Source organism: Danio rerio, chromosome 6 (assembly GCF_052040795.2).
Source record: "Danio rerio strain M-AB ecotype USA chromosome 6, GRCz13ab, whole genome shotgun sequence".
Lineage (NCBI taxonomy): Eukaryota > Metazoa > Chordata > Actinopteri > Cypriniformes > Danionidae > Danio > Danio rerio.
In genome coordinates, this window is record NC_141026.1 from 27449102 (window position 1) to 27467888 (window position 18787).

General features: G+C 38.9%; 2 protein-coding genes across 2 annotated transcripts in view; both read left to right on the forward strand.

Annotated features, from left to right (window-relative positions):
* LOC147836356 (uncharacterized) overlaps nucleotides 1-18787 on the forward strand; it is a 702935-nt gene that overhangs the window by 141809 nt on the left and 542339 nt on the right. The window lies entirely within an intron of this gene.
* Nucleotides 1672-17571, forward strand: kyat3.1 (kynurenine aminotransferase 3, tandem duplicate 1). The gene is made up of 13 exons (XM_087257209.1): nucleotides 1672-1711; nucleotides 3827-3891; nucleotides 3974-4118; nucleotides 8555-8704; nucleotides 8792-8878; nucleotides 8963-9088; nucleotides 9700-9820; nucleotides 9930-10006; nucleotides 15156-15245; nucleotides 15324-15510; nucleotides 15611-15684; nucleotides 15759-15845; nucleotides 16031-17571. Exons 2-13 carry the CDS (start codon nucleotides 3833-3835, stop codon nucleotides 16085-16087), a joined length of 1260 nt encoding a protein of 419 aa, XP_087113335.1. The 5' UTR covers nucleotides 1672-1711; nucleotides 3827-3832; the 3' UTR covers nucleotides 16088-17571.

Below are 18787 nucleotides of genomic sequence, written 5' to 3' on the forward strand. Positions count from 1 at the left end.
TAAATGACAACTTATTTAAATAATATTTTTAAAAAGTTGTTTACATTTTAAGACTTTTTAAAAATGTTACACACACACTGTTTGCTATGGAATGCAAAAACTTTGAAGCTTATTATCTCAAAATAATTCAGAACGCAGAAAGAACATTATAATTCCAAGGTGACAAAGTGTAAACAAACATTGAAAAAAAAAGGAAAAACAAAAAGAATTGTAAGATCTTTACCTATACCATGGTAGGTTCATTCATGATTTCCAGAACTTGGGAAGTTGTGTGAGGATTTGTGAAGAAGATGAGAGATTCTTAATTCATTCCCCTGTATTATTAATTGAATATATTATTTTGTATATCTGGGTGGACATTAGACAAGTGACAATGCATGTTGGCTGTTTTAGAAAAGTACAAAGGTAAAATATAAAAGAAAGAAAAAATACTTAAGACTACTTGATTAGGTCTTATAATTATTAATGGTAACAACAACACAACAACAACACAATAATAATAATAATAATAATAATAATTACAATAATAATAATTACAATAATAACATTGATAATTATGGCGAGGCAGTGGCGCAGTAGGTAGTGCTGTTGCCTCACAACAAGAAGGTCGCTGGGACGCTGGTTCGAACCTCGGCTCAGTTGATGTTCTGTGTGGAGTTTGTTCACACACACCTTTGTGTGGGTTTCCTGTGGGTGCTCTGGTTTCCCCCACAGTCCAAAGACATGTGGTAAAGGTGAATTGGGTAGGCTAAATAATCCGTAGTGTGTGGATATTTCCCATGAATGAATATATATTTCTAATTGGGTCAATAACAGTATTCTAGATTTTCAGTTAAAGAATTTCTGTCACTCCTTGAGGGTTTGTAGATTGCAATAGATGGACATATCTCTTCTCAAGGACTATTCTGCTATCTCAGTCTTCATGTCAATATTCATCTATTTGATACAAAGATTGGGAAGATTTGTTACTTTATATCCTTCCATTTGGAAAAAAAAGAGACAGCTGTTTCAGGACCAAATGATTGTCCCATATATTGTGTCCCACATTCCATGCAAGAAAGTCTGAACAATTGTCATCAAATTATTTAAAAACTATTTATAAGACGAAATATATTTCTTGCAAATGACTCAATCTCCTTTACGCTGCCAAGTTTTCTACCCAATTACGTTTCTTTATTATATAAAGATATCTTATTAATAATTATCTATCAAAAATTATGATACAATTATTTTCCTAAATAAAATTATTTCTTCACAAATGTACATTTCAAGACGCTAAGGCTATTTTTCAGTGTTTTTTTTTTTTGTTTTTGTATAGACTATATCTACATCCAACAATTCCAAAGCCCTCAAAACTGCTTCATTTCGTCATTGTCAGAATATTTTTCTGATTCTGTAACTACTATCTTTATACTTAATTGTATTTCCCAATGACATTGTTTATTTTTTTTAGTTTTATATGCTATTTTCTGTTTCTGTTTTTATGTATAATCTTTATGGCATTCAATTTAAAAAGCTTCACAGCGTTTTCCCGCGTTTATTTCATGGCCGTGTTGTAGGCCTACTGTCATTTGTTTTCCTGCCGCATGGGGGCGTTTCTATTGTCTCTAAACCTCAAGGCGTGTCCAATAGCTATACAGGTATATAATCAGTGCAAGTCAGTTATTTTGGGGAGAATCATTGAAGTATAAGAAGAGGACAGCTGCATGATGTAAGTGCTTTTATTTGATTGATTGTGCTTTTATTTGATTGATTGTGTTTAGTTTCACGCTGGTATAGCCTAGTAATATGGATACAAGCCTATCAAGATCAACAATATAATGAGAAATCTACATTTTGTTCATTTATGATTTATATAACTTTAAATGTATTATTTTTTTTATTATTTAAAGACAGAGAGTCTTAACAGAGAAAATGTTTTATATTATTCTGCCTGAGCATTAACCTAATGAAATCATACATTTTTATTTATTCATTTATCAGATGCTTTTATCCGAGGTTTTAAAAAAATCAAGGCTACATCAATTTAATATAAAGAGACATGAGAAAAGCTAATAATACAATGCTTAAAAAAGGCAGATCGCCAGTGAAGCTATACCTGCATTGTATATTGTTCACATAGCTTAGTGCAATTATTAAATATGTGCAATTATTACAAATGCAAGTACATTATTATATATACAAGTGCTGGTCGCTGGTCATATGACTAGAAATACATTTAAAAAGTTGATCTATTTCCCTAACGCCATTCAAGAAGTGAAAATTTTACAATGTATTTATTTATTTAACACAGAACAATATATTGCAAGTGTTTATTTCTTTTTAATTTGACAATTGTGTTGACAACTAAAGAAAAACCCAAATTCAGTATCTCTGAAAATTTTAATATTACTTAAAACAAAGAAATGATTTTTAGAAATCTTGGTCAACTGAAAAGTATGAACATGAAAAGTATGAGCATGCACTGCACTCAATAGTTAGTTGGGGCTTCTTTTACCTGGATTGCTCCAGCAATGCGGCATGGCATGGAGTCAATCAGTGTGTGGCACTGCTCAGGTGTTATGAGAGTCCAGGTTGCTCTGATAGTGGCCTTCTGCTCCATACATATTTGTGTGTGTCCCTAACCAAGCTAAATATTTGTGTGTGTGTGTGTGTGTGTATGTGTGTGTGTGTGTGTGTGTGTGTGTGTGTGTGTGTGTGCGCGCACGTACGCGCGCGTGTGTGTGTGATTTGCTTTATCAACATAGAATTATTCTACACAATGTAAAGAATATTCTGTGAAAATATAATTTTGATAATTCAATATTTACTTAGGCCTTGTTAGACATGATTCAATCTAGACGCTGAAAATTATCTTTTTGAGAAAATCCAGTTTGTATGCTCTTTAAAGATGTACCCTTTCACAGCTGACTTTATTGCAAGTCTCTTACAGTCTGTGTAGATTCTTGTACCCCTGTTGCATATGGTGGCCATTTTGTAGCTTGACGGCAGGCATGAAGTGATTTCTGCTGGCATGCAGGTCTGGTTGTGACCCATTTTCTGTCTCCACCTAGCTTGCTTTCTACTCACACTACCAGACATTCTGAACCTGTTTTAAGCTCTAAGCTCTAAACTCTGCAACTCAGGAGTCATGCCTGCTTGCAGAATCTTAATGACAGAATCATGCATTCTGACTAAATTAGGCATTTTTTATGCTTTCTGACCTTAAGCATATCTTTCAGAGCCTTATATGATGAGCACTTCCTTGTTATAGACACTTGTGACAGGTCAATTGGTACCAACTGACAAACAATCACATCTAAATATCACCAAAAGGATTAAATAAAAACACTGACTAATAACAAAAACAAACAACATTGACTGATAACAGACTAACATGTTTTGCATGGATTTTGAAAGAAACACATTTTGGGTTTAGGGCATTTTTGGTTTTAAATTCAAAATTGTGATCCACAAATGTTGACTAGTGTACCTCACTATTGAAGGTGGAGACTACATCGGTCCGTTGTAGTAGCGTGGGATGTTTGTGTCCCACAGAATATGTTCCTGTCAAACACAAACCATATTTACTGTACTGGACCCATTAATCTGATACGAGTCATGTCTGTGACCAGACCACAATATTTTGAAGCAGGCAAAAAAATATTATATTATAGGATTTTAACTAATTTTACCAGATATTAATTCGGTTCATATGCTTAGCGTTTTTGTATCTGTCCCATGCATATTAGAGACTTGTAGATATAAAGGTTTCTGCCAAGTCAGTGCTTATTTTGCTGAATTATCCATCTCTCTTCGAAATATTTTTTCTTCTTCATCTTTTTAGTATAACATGTCATCCATAAAACACAAAAATGCAAAGAGAATAGAAGGCCTGGACAAGAATGTATGGTAAGAATAGAGAATTTTATTAGAACATTTTCTCACATACATGCATGTTAAATGCTTTATTAATGTTTCTTCTGTTGTTCAGGGTGGCCTTCACATCTCTGGCTGCAGACCCTACCGTTGTCAATCTTGGACGGGGTTACCCAGACATTCCTCCTCCTTTATATGTGAAAGAGGGACTTGCTCAAGCTGCTCTGGTAGACCAGCTGAACCAGTCCACACGCAGCTTTGTATGTTCTGTCTACACTTCCTAACCATCTTGTATTTATAATATACTAGTAAAGCTTTCACTTGTGTCTATTTGCAAGCTACTAGTACCTATTGTTTTCAGATACTTGTATCATTTCCATTAGGCATTAGTTACTTATTTATTAACTTGTGTTTTCTATAAATTTTAGTGCTTTATCCTAAGATACTAAAATTGTTTCTGAAAGATACTAGAACTTCTTTATTAGATATTAGTATTTATTCATTATAAGCTATTTTTATCAGATATTAGTTATGAAAATGACAATAATATTTATTCATTAGATTGTAATATTTATTAAATATTAGAATTAACATGTCCAACTTTATTATCATTAATGTTAACGAACAAGACAAATAATTACTGTAATAAATAAATTGTTCATTGTTTGAATTGTAAAATAATGAACCATTATTTTAAAGTGTTACCAGATTATAGATAATAATAGATAATAGATCTCTCTATTTCTCTATTATCTAGAAAATAAGAACTAGTATCTCATTCATAAGTCCTATTAAACTTTACAAAAGGCACAATTTAGCTAAAGAAACACTAGTAACTAAAGAATAAACATTAATTACCCTTTATTATGTATTGCCTGGTATTTATTTAATTTAGGTAAGCATATGTATAGTACTTAAATGCATAATATATCATTATATAAAAATAAGAATTAGTAGCTTAAAAGTCAATACTAGTTCCCTAGCGGGAGGGGAACTTTAATGCTATGTGGACAACTTCCACTATGGAGATTTTGTCAAAAGCCAATAATCTAAAAGAGTAATAATGAAATGCCAATGAATTGGCGGCGTCAGTGTACACAGCTGGCAGCAACTACAATCATTTATGTATAAAGATGCTAGCCATGCATCGCAGAGACACCATTTCCCTCACGCTACTGACAAAGTTGGTTCCTCCAAACTTTCTTCGAGAGAAAGGGAGAGAGTGAGAGTGAACGGGAAAGCTGCCGGCATTTTCTCCCCGGTGCAGATTGTGTGACAAGCAGTGGCAGATGGTCAAGCTGGGTCTATTCTCCCTTGCTTGGGCATTCACTGGTCCGGTTCTACTAGAGCGGTCAAAAACTAAACAAGTTTTCTAAAAGAGCAATACGATCATGCAGCATGTCTTTTTAAAGACGTTGTTCCGACTTTGCGTTTTTGGATGCCATGGTTTCCTGTCCAGGGATGATGGGCATGAGCACTGTGTTGCATGTCTGGGGATTCAGCATGTTAATGCGGTGCTCGCGGGCAGCGCATGCCATCACTCTGAGGGTGTCTGTTGTGCAGCTAAGATCACGACTTACTCTTGTAAATGGGGCGAACCACTCCATCCAAGCTTTGAGAGAAGTGTTCCATTCTCAGGGATGATTGCCCTCTCACTCGATGACACAGAGGACCCGCATCTTCCCTCAGGGGTGGTAAGCGAGGCTCTGGATATGGAATCAGATATGATGGTCACGCTGCTGCTTTGGCAGTGAGGCTGGAGATGGCTAGTTCCCCAATTCCGCTGCCAAACTTATTAGACGGGTGTGACATAGAGAATAACAAGGCCAAACCCTCTAAGTCTCCCTTCCCCCTTTTCCCGGAGTTGCGCAGTAATTTGACGCAGTGCTGAGAGCACCTTTTTCTGCTCGTCATCCAAAGCTTGTAGGTTGTTTGCAACCCTTGAGGTCAGAGCCTACACTGCTGCAGGCCAGGCTGCTTCTGTTTTGATTGCTTTAGCTGGAGTAGGCGAGGAAGGTTCCGACCCAGGCTTAATTTACGCACCGCAATCGACTTTGCACTAAAACCACCAGTTCGGCTGCAAGTGCCCTGGGAAGGACAATGATCACACTAGTGGTCCAGAAACACCACCTCTGGCTAATACCTGATAGATTTGCATGATGCTAACAAAGTTCACTTTCTTAACACACGCATATCCCAGGATGGCCTGTTCAGGGACACCGGGGGGGAGTTCACCCAGAAATTCACCACTGTGAAAGATCTGTCAAATGCGATCGGCGGGCTTTATAAACCGCTCTTCCCATTGAACTATCCACTTTGGCTGCTCCTCGCCAAGGGCACTCGTCTGTGGCCTCAAAATTAGCTCTACTGTCCTGTCTATTCCACAGTTTAAGTGGCAGCATCGAGCATCCAATAGACGATCACCTTCCCCCGCCTCAGGGCACCGCTAAATCTGGTACTCAGAATTGGTGCTCTTGGCTACAGACTCTGAGAGTGCCATAGGATTGGCTCCTTTTTCTCTAGCACTCCCAGCCATTCTGTGGGCTTTTGGGACGAAGTTAAGATTAACCTCTTATCTTTCGATCCTCTATAGGGATGCACGCCTCCCGGCGGAGCATGCCCTATTGTCCCTTCGGTGAGCGGGCATCTGGATACTTAATTATCTCGATGACTGGCTTTTTTTTAGCTCACCTGCAGGATCAACTGATTATGCATAGGGACAGGGTGCTCAGGGTTGGAGTTGAACTGGAGATGCCCATGGCATGCGGGCACACACCGCGTGACTGTTACTCCAATGTGTCGCCTCGTCCTAGGTCTCTTGACCGACACTGCATTTCTACAGGCCTGTGTACCTCTAGAAAAAGTATCAAGGTATGTGGTCGTTCCAACGAATGCTTCCAGTACGCGCTGGTGGGCCATGTGTTGGTAGGTGCTGGACTGTAACTTGGAAGGAACCCAGTTGCATTGGCATATTAATTGTCTAGAGTTGTTGGCAGCGTATCTCAGCCATTTTTTTATTGGTGCTAAAGGCCAAACAGGTGCTGGTCAGGATGGACAGCACAGCAACGATATTATATATCAACCGCATGGGGGTATCCACTCTCGCCACATATCTCAGCTCTTTCGCCGTCTGCTCCTCTGGAGTCATACAAGGTGGAAATGCCCCAAGCTGTCCAGCTGTTATGGGTGCATGCTGGCTAACACAGCTGGCCCCTGGGGCATGCATAAATACCTATTTCTTCAGTTAGCCTATACTCGCACAGTCAGGGAGGGTAAGGAGAAGGTCGGTTTATTGCATCTCTCTGGCTCAAAGGGTCTTGTATTTTAGCTCTCTCCTCGTGATGGCTCCTCCCTGGCATATCCTTTGGAAGAAGCACCTTCTTATCTGGGACAGGCACCATCTGGCACCCGTGCCCAGATCTCTGGAACCTCATGTGTGGTCCATCGATAGATCGTAGAGGACTTAGGTGACCTACCGGTTTAGTAGTTAACACCAACACTCAGGCTAAAGCACCCTCTACGAGGCATGCCTATGCCCTAAAGTGGAGGCTATTTGCTGTGTGGTGTATTTTTCCAGAGAAGGACCCCACACAAGCCAGAGCAGTGTGATGCTATCCTTTTTCAGCTGGCTGTAGCTAGGGCTGTCCCCTCCACACTGAGGGGTTGGCGTTACGATCATCCCCACTCTGAGGACTGGGTGGTTTGATGACGCACTGGGAAAGCATCGCCTCATCATCCAGTTCCCAGTGGCACGAGACACTGGATAATTAAATCCATCCTGTCCCCCTCTCATACCCACTTGGAGCTTTCTCCTAGGAAAGGTCTGACTGATCCACTAAGTATCTTTAAGATTTTTGTCCAGGTATACACCTCTGCTGGTTGCGTTGGCATTTTCAGGAGGGTTGAGTATCTGGAGGCATTTTCGATCAGTGAAGTATGTCAGCTATTGCAGCCGGCCTACTCTCAGGTTTCCTAAGACCCCGGCCCACATAGGTGCCCGATGTTACTGCAGCAATTTCTGTTTTAGACTACACAGTGAACCTGCAAGCGCTGGCCAAGAAGGAGGCAGACCCAGAACCTTTCTACTGTGTGCTGGATAACGCCAATGAATGATGAAATTTGGTACGGAGTTAAAACACGTTTGCTGTGCCTTTCTCTCTAACAAAGAGTTGCATGCTCTTTTCTTACTCAGTTAGGGTGCCAATTCGGCGAGCCCTACAGAGCTCCTCCGAGGCCCCCAGCATCTGACTCAGCAGAGGAGTCAGGTGCCTGGCCCATAATGTTGTTGGCATAACTTTGTCAGCCCGTATTCTGGGTATAGGTGCCTGCTATGTGCAATCTACACTGGCGATCCCATATGCTTCACCCTCTTCGGGCAGGCCCGTGTCTTCACTCCCTGCTTACCTTCCCTCAGCAGCGTCCCCCCTATCGGGACTGCACACTTTCCCAAAGCTAAAAAAGGCGTCTTTGCGATGCACAGCTGCCACCAATTTATTGGCATTTCATTGGCCTGTTTTATTACTCTTTCAGAAGATTGACTTCTGATGAAATCCTTAAAGTGGAAGTTCCACATAGCATTTCTGTTCAAACCCTCGGGGAACAAGAGTTACATAGTAACATTTTTGTCATGGTTTATAATAAAAACATATTGCCTTTTGTATTGTTTATTGACAAATAGTTACATTTCTGTTTTCAGGGCCACCCTACACTGGTTAAAGCTCTATCAAAAGTGTATGGAAAAGTCTGTGATCGTCAGCTTGACCCTTTTAAGGAAATCTTGGTCACAGTAGGTGCATATGGTTCTTTGTTCAGCACTATGCAGGCTCTGGTTGAGGAAGGAGATGAGGTGAAACATTTGGCACTTATATTTAATGTTTTAATGAATAATTTGCATAAATATAATAAGACATGCATCCTTATCCCATGCTTTCAGGTTGTTATCATAGAACCTTTTTTTGACACTTATGTACCTATGGTGAAAATGGCAGGGGCCAAACCTGTTTTAATACCCTTGCGATTGGTAGGTAAGCCTTTTCTGTTGTAAAAAATTACAGTGTTCAGCATATTTACATGAATCATAACACTTGATTGCCCTGTTCTGTAGAAGTCGACTGCAACAACTGGTATAAGTAGTGCTGACTGGGTTCTGGACCAGGAAGAACTTGCTAGTAAATTCAACTCCAAAACCAAGGCTATCATCATCAACACTCCTAATAACCCTATTGGAAAAGTAAGGTCACATACAGTTAAAGTCAGAATTGTTAGCCCCCCTTTGATTTTTTTTTATATATTTCCCAAATGATGTTTAACAGAGCAAAGAATTTTTTAAAACATATTTTTAATATATATTTTTGTAGTATTTATTTGTTTTATTTCGACTAGAATAAATGCATTTTTTTATTTTTTAGAACCTATTTTAAGGTCAAAATTATTAGCAACTTTAAGCTATTTTTTTTGATAGTCTACAGAACAAACCATCGTTATATAATAACTTGCCTAATTACCCTAACCTGCCCAGTTTACTTTATTAACCTAGTTAAGCCTTTAAATGTCCCTTTAAGCTGTAAAGAAGTGTCTTGAAAAGTGTCTTGAAAAATATCTAGTCAAATATAATTTACTGTCATAGATTGGGGAAAAAATTAACAGGGAGGCTAATAATTCAGGGGTGCTAATAATTCTGACTTCAACTGTAAATGACATGTCAAGTGGGTATGATTTTCAGGGAAATAAAGAACTGATAATATGTGTAATTGAATGTTCATATAAATAAAAGTGTTTGCCAAATACATAGATGTAAATGTGAAAGAGCAAATTGTTAATCTACAACTGTTTAATTTTTAGGTATTCAGTAGAAGTGAGTTGCAAGCTATTGCAGATCTCTGCATCAAACATGACACTCTGTGCTTCAGTGATGAGGTTTATGAATGGCTCATTTATAAAGGTCATGAACATGTAAAGATAGGTTTGTGAAATTTTTCCAGTGGTGCGTCTTATTGTTTTTGTGTCAATGAAGTACATATTACACACATTACATAAATATGTGATGATTCTGCGCTATTCTCTCTGAACAGCAACTCTTCCTGGAATGTGGGACAGAACTATCACTATCGGCAGTGCAGGGAAAACATTCAGTGTGACTGGATGGAAGGTAATTGAAAGTCATCTTCAGTGTTTATCTTTATTTACTTATTTTTTAAGCATAGAATGGAAAAATTAACTGCGAAATAAATTTTGCAAATAAGTTATCAAACTGTGTAAACTTTTAATTATGTTTGTCATGAAAAATGCTTTACATTTAGATTTTTTTAAAATTTATTTACTGTTATATTACAGACTTGTTAATTAACACGTGTTTTGTTTTTGTTAATTTGATTAATTTCCTTTTTTCATTTCATCATTTTTGTTTAGAAGCTAAATTACTTATTGAAAGTACATCACCCAAGAATCAACCTGCCTATGTTTTTAAACCACTTTAATATGTGTATATTTCGAAGTTTCCTGTCCATTTTGATCAGTTCTAAATGCGTTTTGCTACACTCAAATTTTAGCTGTGACCATAATAATGACATTGCAGGAGCCTTCTTTTCTCTATGTAATCTCAGTGACAGTAGCTATGTTTCCATCCAAATATGCGAATAAACTTTATGCGCAAAACTCAATTATCACATAAAAGTTGTGCGAATGATGCATCGTTTCCATCCAACGAGTCAAAGCGAAAAAAATCGTCACTTCCTGATTAACTGGCGCCAAATATGAACAGTAAAAACTGCATTTGCTGCCGTAGGAGAAGCTGCATCAATCTTTTTTAAATGAATGCGCCTCAGAAGACAATCCTGACAAGCAGTGAGCTCGCAGTGGCGTTTGAAGGTGTCAGATGCGGAGCACAGGCGCTCTTGATTCTGGAGGTCATTAATAATATAATAACATTAATATTGAAATTGGAAGGCATTTTATAATGACCAAAATAATGTTTCAGATGTTTTATAATGTGCTCAACCTGACGTTTTATTCATTCACACACATTTTAAGCATCACATGATCTCTTTCAACAAAATCACATGACCTTTTTTAATGCGCATGCTGGAGTTTGTGCGGTAAAAGTGTTTCCATCGCAGTTTATGTGCATCTTTTCTTATCGAATAAAAAGTTTATCCTACACAGTTAGGCGCATAAGTTTTTTATGCGCATTTTCAAAATTTATGCACATCATGGCGTTTCCATTAACTGTTTTTTTTATTCGCATTTGCAAATAGGCATAAAATAGGTGGATGGAAACATAGCTATTGATGTGTGCTTTACCTGGAAGCAGATGATGTAATTTACAAGCACACGTGATCTCTCTCACATACTTTCTCTGACTCTGCATGACTGATTCAAAGTGAGAAGATCTAACGTGACATATCTCATGAAAATTCAGTCAAATATTGTGCTGCTAAGAAGATCACTAGTTTTAACTTGTCTAAAACTTGGCAAATTAATCTCAAAACTTACTCAAATCGAATCTATATTTTACATAAAAAACTGTTTTTATGTAGTTTTTAAACATGTATTATTTACATATATGTAAAGTGGATAAAATATGTGACCACTGTGAAATCCAGCTAAAGGCTTTTTTATGATTTGTCTTTTTTGACATAAAATCATAAAGAACATTCTTTGAAAATATAACCTTGATATCTGTAATAATGAGTTTAGGCCATGTCAAAGACATACTTCATTTCAGACTCTTTTTGAGAGAATCCAATTGAAAGAAAAGCTTTTATTTAAAACTAATATTAAGCATAATTATCATGACTATTTGGTTATACAGAAAATTAAAGATGAGATTCTCCCATTTTCAGAAATATTTGACACATTTATGAGAACATTCTAAAGGTTTTGTAAAACTGGTCCAATTGTTATGATGTTGTAATGTGAAGTGGTCGTGGACAGGAAGTGCGGATCCAAATGCAGGTTTATTATGCAGAGAATGGTCAGGCAGGCAACAGTCAATACAAGAGCAAACAGATGTACACGGGCAATCCAGAGTTGTGGTCAGTATACAGGCAGATGGTCAAAAGGCAGGCAGCATAGAGGAATAAACAAACAAAACAAGGCAAGGGTCAAACAGGGCAAGGCAAAACAAGAAAAACACATCATAATGTTCACAGTTCAGTTCAACAAGACTCAGCAACAATGAGTGTGTTTGTGCTGTTTTTATAGTCCATGTAATCACATCATGTGCGGCTTCAGCTGAGACTGTGTGTGTGCAGTCATCAGATCTAGGACCATGTATGTGTCAGCAGTGCATGACTGGATACTGTAGTCCACGGGTGGCCAATCCTGTTCCTGGAGAGCCACCTTCCTGCAGATTTCAGTTGCAACCCATATCAAACAGGAAGGTGGCTCTCTAGGAACAGGGTTGGCCACCCCTGCTGTAGTCCATGAAATGGTGGATTTGTAGTCCTTTAGCAATCAGCCACTAGCAGCCATTGCAGCCAGTAGATCGCTGGTAATCATAACAGAACCTCTTTCTAGGAGTGGCTTCCAGATGGTCCAAATACAGACAAGGAGGGAGGTGGAGCAGAGGTGGAACAGGGTACGGCACTGAGGGCCAGGACCATGCAACGGAAGTGTACCTGGAGCTTGGAGCTGCAAAGGGCCTGGAGCATGGAGCTGCAGAGGGTCTGGAGTGTGGAGCTGGAATAGGCCTGGAGGCCTTGGCTCAGAAGGCACTGGCAGTTCATCAAATCCCAGTGGGTCAGAAGTCTTAAATTTAGGAGGCACTGGCAGTTCATTCAACTCCATTAGGTCAGAAGGCCTAGGTTCAGGAGGCACTGGCAGTTCCTTTAAACCCAGTGGATCAGGAGGCTTGGGTTCAGGAGACATTGGCAGTTTATTTAACCCCAGTGGGTCTGGAGGCCTTGGTTCAGAAGACACTGGCAGTTCATTCAACCCCAGTGAGTCAGGAGGCTTTGGTTCAGGAAGCACTGAAGGGTCACATGGCTCTGGCGACTCTTAGAGGTCACACAGCTCGGGCAGCCATTCATGGAACTCAGGTGGTGGCTCTGGCCTTTCTTGGGATTCAGGTGGTGGCTCTGGCCTTCCGTGGGATTCAGGTGGTGGCTCTGGCCTTTCGTGGGATTCAGGTGGTGGCTCTGGCCTTTCGTGGGATTCAGGTGGTGGCTCTGGCCTTTCGTGGGATTCAGGTGGTGGCTCTGGCCTTTCGTGGGATTCAGGTGGTGGCTCTGGCCTTTCGTGGGATTCAGGTGGTGGCTCTGGCCTTTCGTGGGATTCAGGTGGTGGCTCTGGTCTTTTGTGGGATTCAGGTGGTGGCTTTGGCCTTTTGTGGGACTCAGGTGGCAACTCTGCCCTCTGTGGGACTAAGGTGGCAACTCTGGCCTTTCGTGGGACTCAGGTGGGTGTTCTGGCTATTCGTGGGACTCAGACGGCGACTCTGGCTATTCGTGGGGTTTAGGCGATGACTCTGGCCATTTGTGAGACTTAGGAGGATCTGACACCCATGGTCATTCGGGGGATTCGGAAGGATCTGGTGCCCCTGGCCATTCAGGGAAATCAAGAGGATCTGGCATCCCTGGCCATTTGAGGAACTCAGGCGTATCTGGTGCCCTTGGCCATTCAGAGAATTCAAGAGAATCTGGCAATGCCATTCGGGGCAATTGGGAGGATCTGGCGCCCGCCATTTAGGGAATTCAGGAGGATCTCACATCCTCTCTGGAGACTCAGTAAGGGGATCTGGCAACTCTGGAATATCTGGCAGTAACGGAGGATCTGGCAGCTTTGAAGGTGGCGGTGGCAGCTCTGGAAGTAACAGCTCTGGTGGTGGCAGCAGCTCTGGCAACTCAGGTGGTGGAGGCCATTCTGGTGGCTCAGGTGATGGCATTTCAGGAACAATGACAGGAACTATAGCAGGAACAGACTCACAACAGGAAACCATATTGTGAGCTGGTGGCAGATTGGCAGTAACCCTCATGTGAGCTGTTGAAGGTGCTGCTGCCCTCTTGTGAGCTGGTGACCAGGCGGCTTATTTGTTAGTTGGCTGATGTGTGGTGGTGAAATAAGCAGCAAGACCCATTGCTACCGGGTCTTGCTGTAAAGTCTTGTCCTTGTTTTTCCTATGTGTTTTGACCCTTTATTTGTTTATATTGGTTATGTTTGCTTTGTTACCTCCCTTGAACTTTTTCATCTGTTACACCGCTTACTCTTTGGGTGGTCTGCATGTTTCTGTCTGCTTCTGCATTGCCTGCCTTACGCTTGATTAAAGCTGCATTTGGATCCCGCACCTGTTGTCACACCATCCATATTTACATTGGCTGTATACACAATCATTTATTCATTCATTCATTCATTCATTCATTCATTCATTTACCTTCAGCTTAGTCCCTTTATTTGTCAGGGGTACCCACAGCAGAGGGAACCGACAACTTATCCAGCATATGTTGGCATATGCCCTTTCCAGCTGCAACCCAGTACTTGGAAACACCCATACACACGCACTCATACACTATGTACAATTTAGCTTACCCAATTCACCTATACCACTTTGGACTGTGGAAGAAGCCAGAGTACCCAAAGGAAACCCATGTGAACATTATTAGAAGAATTATAAAGAGCTTTACTGCCAGGTATGTTCGTACATACAAGGAATTTGTTTTCATTACAGAGCTTCTACAGTGAAACAGAATCACAGAGTCAGGACAAAAAAAGAAAAGAAAAAAACAAAAAACAAAAACAAATGATAAATATATAAAAAAGCAGTAAGTAGGAAATGCAAATATACAAATAGACAAGTGCATGTAGAGCTATATTACTATATTCAATGTTATATGTGCAGCTGTTATGTGCAAATTGCCATGTAAAGTGTGCTGTTAAATAAGTGTATAAGTGTATACAAGTGTATAGCAAGTAGTGATGTTGGTTCCACAATTATTATTATCAAGTGTTCATGAGATGGATTGCCTGAGGGAAGAAACTGCTTCTGTGTTGGGCTGTTCTGGTGCACAGTGCTCGGTAGCATCGATCAGAAGGTAAAAGTTAAAAGAGGCATAGGGAGAAAAAAAGGTTTTGGAGTACTTGAGGGCGAGTAACTGATGAGTACGTTTTTGTTTGAACTACCCCTTTACTTGATATAAGCCATTGTATTTCTGTTTTTGTGTCTTGACATAATTATGCATACATTTTTATTATTATTTTTTTATTTGCTTTTTTTCCCCTTAGCAACAGAATAGTACGATGCAAATCAATGGCAGTATTTTTAATTTTTACTTCATTTATAATATTTGTTTGTTTGTTTGTAGTTGGGCTGGTCCATTGGGCCTGAACACCTGATCAAACACCTGCAGACTGTCATGCAGAACAGTCTGTATACATGTCCAACACCATTACAGGCAAGTTCTGGATGTGGTATTTTATGGTTCTGGTTGTATACAATCCACTTTTCTATACAAGGTGTTTCTGCACAACAGGAGGCTGTTGGCCGGGGTCTTCTTCGGGACTTTGAGCTGATGGGTCAGCCAGACTGCTACTTCTCCTCTCTGGCTTTAGAACTGGAGGGTAAAAGAAATCGCATGGCTGCCATATTGGCTCAGACCGGCATGACTCCAGTGGTTCCTGAAGGAGGATATTTCATTATGGCTGATGTCACAGCGCTCAGTAAGTGCCCTAAAGTGATGTTTGTTAAGGTAATTACATTTACTCAGGCACATTGAGATTCATCTGATTAGTGTTGTTCTGTCTTGTCTATTGAATGTAGATCAGGATCTGACACATATGGGAGATGATGAACCATATGATTACAAGTTTGTCAAGTGGATGATAAAAGAGAAGGTAGACTCTTTTCTGATTTTAAGAATAATTACCAAAAAGTAAAATGCTATTATTTATTTATTTTTATTTTTTAGAAATTGGCTGCAATTCCTGTATCAGCTTTTGTGGGAGAAGATTCTGTAAAGCAGTTTGAGAAATACATTCGCTTCTGTTTTATCAAGGTAAAGAATGGATTAACTTGAGGTTTCACAAGAAATATACAAGATCGAATCTGAATATTGTTTAGCTGTTTTATATTTTTGGCTAAAACTGGATGTTGCAGAGATAATTTGGCAAAAATGACAGGTCATTATGGTATATAATGTTTATTTATTTTTTATTGATCTTTTTTTTTTTTTTACTACAGCAAGAAAGCACTTTGGATGCAGCAGAGGCCATTCTGAAGAAGTGGAACAAAGACTGATAAAGCTGTAAAACAATACACCAAGAACTGCTCAGATTTGCAACAGATTTGAAAATACTAAATGAGTTCATTGAGTTTGCATTTAATTGAGTTTACATTCACTGTTTGCTGGATGAATCACATTTTTAAAGCCTGGTGAGATTATGAAATTTAACACATAAATAAATTCCTCTCTCTGTGGAGTAACCAATAATTTTTTACACTTGTTTGTTTGAATGAATATATATATACAGACCAACCAAATTAAATATGGAATTTGGTATCACTGACTACAGTTTTTTCCAACTGCTTACACACATTTTCAAAACAGTATCCCCTTTTTTCAAAACTCTTCACACAATTCTCAAAACTCTACACACAAAATGCCTCCCTTCTTCTTCAAAATGTAACTGCATTAAAAAATGCCATAAACAAACATCAGAATGAAGCATTTGTTCATCAAATGCAAAACACTTCTTTCATAATATAACACTTTTGGATAAAGCATGTAAACAGTATTGTTCTAAATCTAAAGCTCTATAGGCTATATAATGTTTTACAGTGACAGTAATCTGTTGAGAGGGGGAACAGGTACACTGTAAACACGAATGAGAAGAGTGTAGAAACAGAAAATATAAGTTAGTCTGGCCAAAGCTTGTTTTAAAAGAAGTTAACTCTTTTTTCAGGCTTATAGATCCTCTAAATCCAGCCACTTTGAGGTTAAACCACCCCAGACTAACTTGCAGGTGATTTGCTGGTCTTGGATTGGTTAGGATGGTAGGTTTTAAGAAAATTTTCCAGCCTGCCTCAGCTGGTCAAGACAATTGTAAAAACTAAGACTAGAGTAAAGTTGTTTATTTATTTATTTTTTATTTTATTTTTTTTATTTATAGAGGTGGTCCTTGCCACATCCCAATCTATTATTTGAATAATTATGACTTGAGGTAGGCGATCGTTAGATTAAGGCCCAATCCATATTCTACTCCTTCGCCCTTCCCCTTTAATTCAACCTCTTGTTTTGCGCATTCATGTGAATTGGTAGGGGTGTCCCAGTTGTCTTTAGCTTGAAGGTGTAGGACTAAGGGGACAGGTTATAGCCCTTAAAACTGAGATTTTCCAGGACCACACGAGAAACGAAGCGGCACAAAAATTTCCCTGAGTAGGCTATACCAGCTACCACAGCAATATGTCTGCACACATGAGTCAGGAAATCATCACTGGCAGCTGGATGTATTTTTTGTTCAGTTGGTCAGTGAATCACAACATGTTTTAAACATTCAATTGAAAATATTCTAGAAACACTGTTTCATGCATCATTTTGCACCAAATAGCACATAGCTCAGTTGAAGTGGGCTATTTCTTTCTTTCTCTCTCTCTTTTTTTTTTGGACAATCTTTCATTAAGATATAATAAAAATATGACAGTAGCATCACAATTATACAGTATTTACATCTTTGTTTTCAATTTAGAGGAATAACAACTATAACAAAAAAAAAACACAAAAATATTTTAAAAACATAAAAAGGAAATTAAGGTTGTTTTAATTAGTAACAACTTATTCTAAAAAAAAAAAATAGGACAAATTTGTTGAAAATCATGTTTAGAAGGCATGCACCAGATCATCAATATGACAGAGGTTTGTTTAAATAAATCTTTGGAAATAGGGGAAATATGTAGAGAGACCAAGTAAATGTCGGTTTATTTAGTCTTGTTGTGTTTCATTAAATAAAATGCTTATTTGAGGTGAAATAAGATCAAGGGTGTCCACATTTTCTCAAAAACAGTAAGTTTGCCTTTTAACATGTATGCATTTTTTGCATAGCTAAACAGAAGGACATTGATCCACTGCACAATAGATGGCCTTACCATTTTCCTCCAGTACGAAGCTATTAGACATTTTGGATGGACGGTTTACAAGTGCTGCTGTGGCAATCAATATTTTCATAAGTAAGCTTTTCCGGTTTCACTGGCAGTTTTATAGATACTATTTCAATATTGAACATAGCCACCTCTTTCCAAAATTCCTGTACCTTTGGGCAATACCACATACAGTGCAAAAGTGTATCTTTCTCAACTGAGCATTTATTGCATGTGTTTGGGATAATTTCATTGTCATAATCCAGTTGTACGATATTATTTTAAGATTACGATCACCTCACTTTTAGAAGGTCGCTGGTTCGAGCCAGTTGGTGTTTCTGTGTGCACTTTGCATGCTCTTCCCGTGTTCACGTGGGTTTCCTATGGGTGCTCTGGTTTCCCCCACACGTCCAAATACATGTGGTAATTGTCCGTTGTGTATCTGTGTGAATGAGTGTGTGTGGATGTTTCCCAGTGATGGGTTGCGGCTGGAAGGGCATCCGCTGCGAAAAACATGTGCTAGAGAAGTTGGTGCTTCATTCCACTGTGGTGACCCCAGATTAATAAAGGGACTAAGTCGAAAAGTAAATGAATGAATGAATGAATGAATGAGCCTTTGTATATTTCCTTCCTTTCATCCAGTTTAATATTTACATTTGATTCTTCTCTTTAGGAAGCCAATTTAAATTCTGATTATTTTGAAGAGCACGATTTAAACATCTAATAGTACACAGAAAATAAACATTTTAATTGAGCAGGTTTTGATAACAGGTCTTCAACAGGTTTTGTAAGCTTTGGAGCTTGATGAGAAGAAAGATCACTCCTTAACTGAAGAAATTCAAAGAAATGTCTTTTGTAAATATC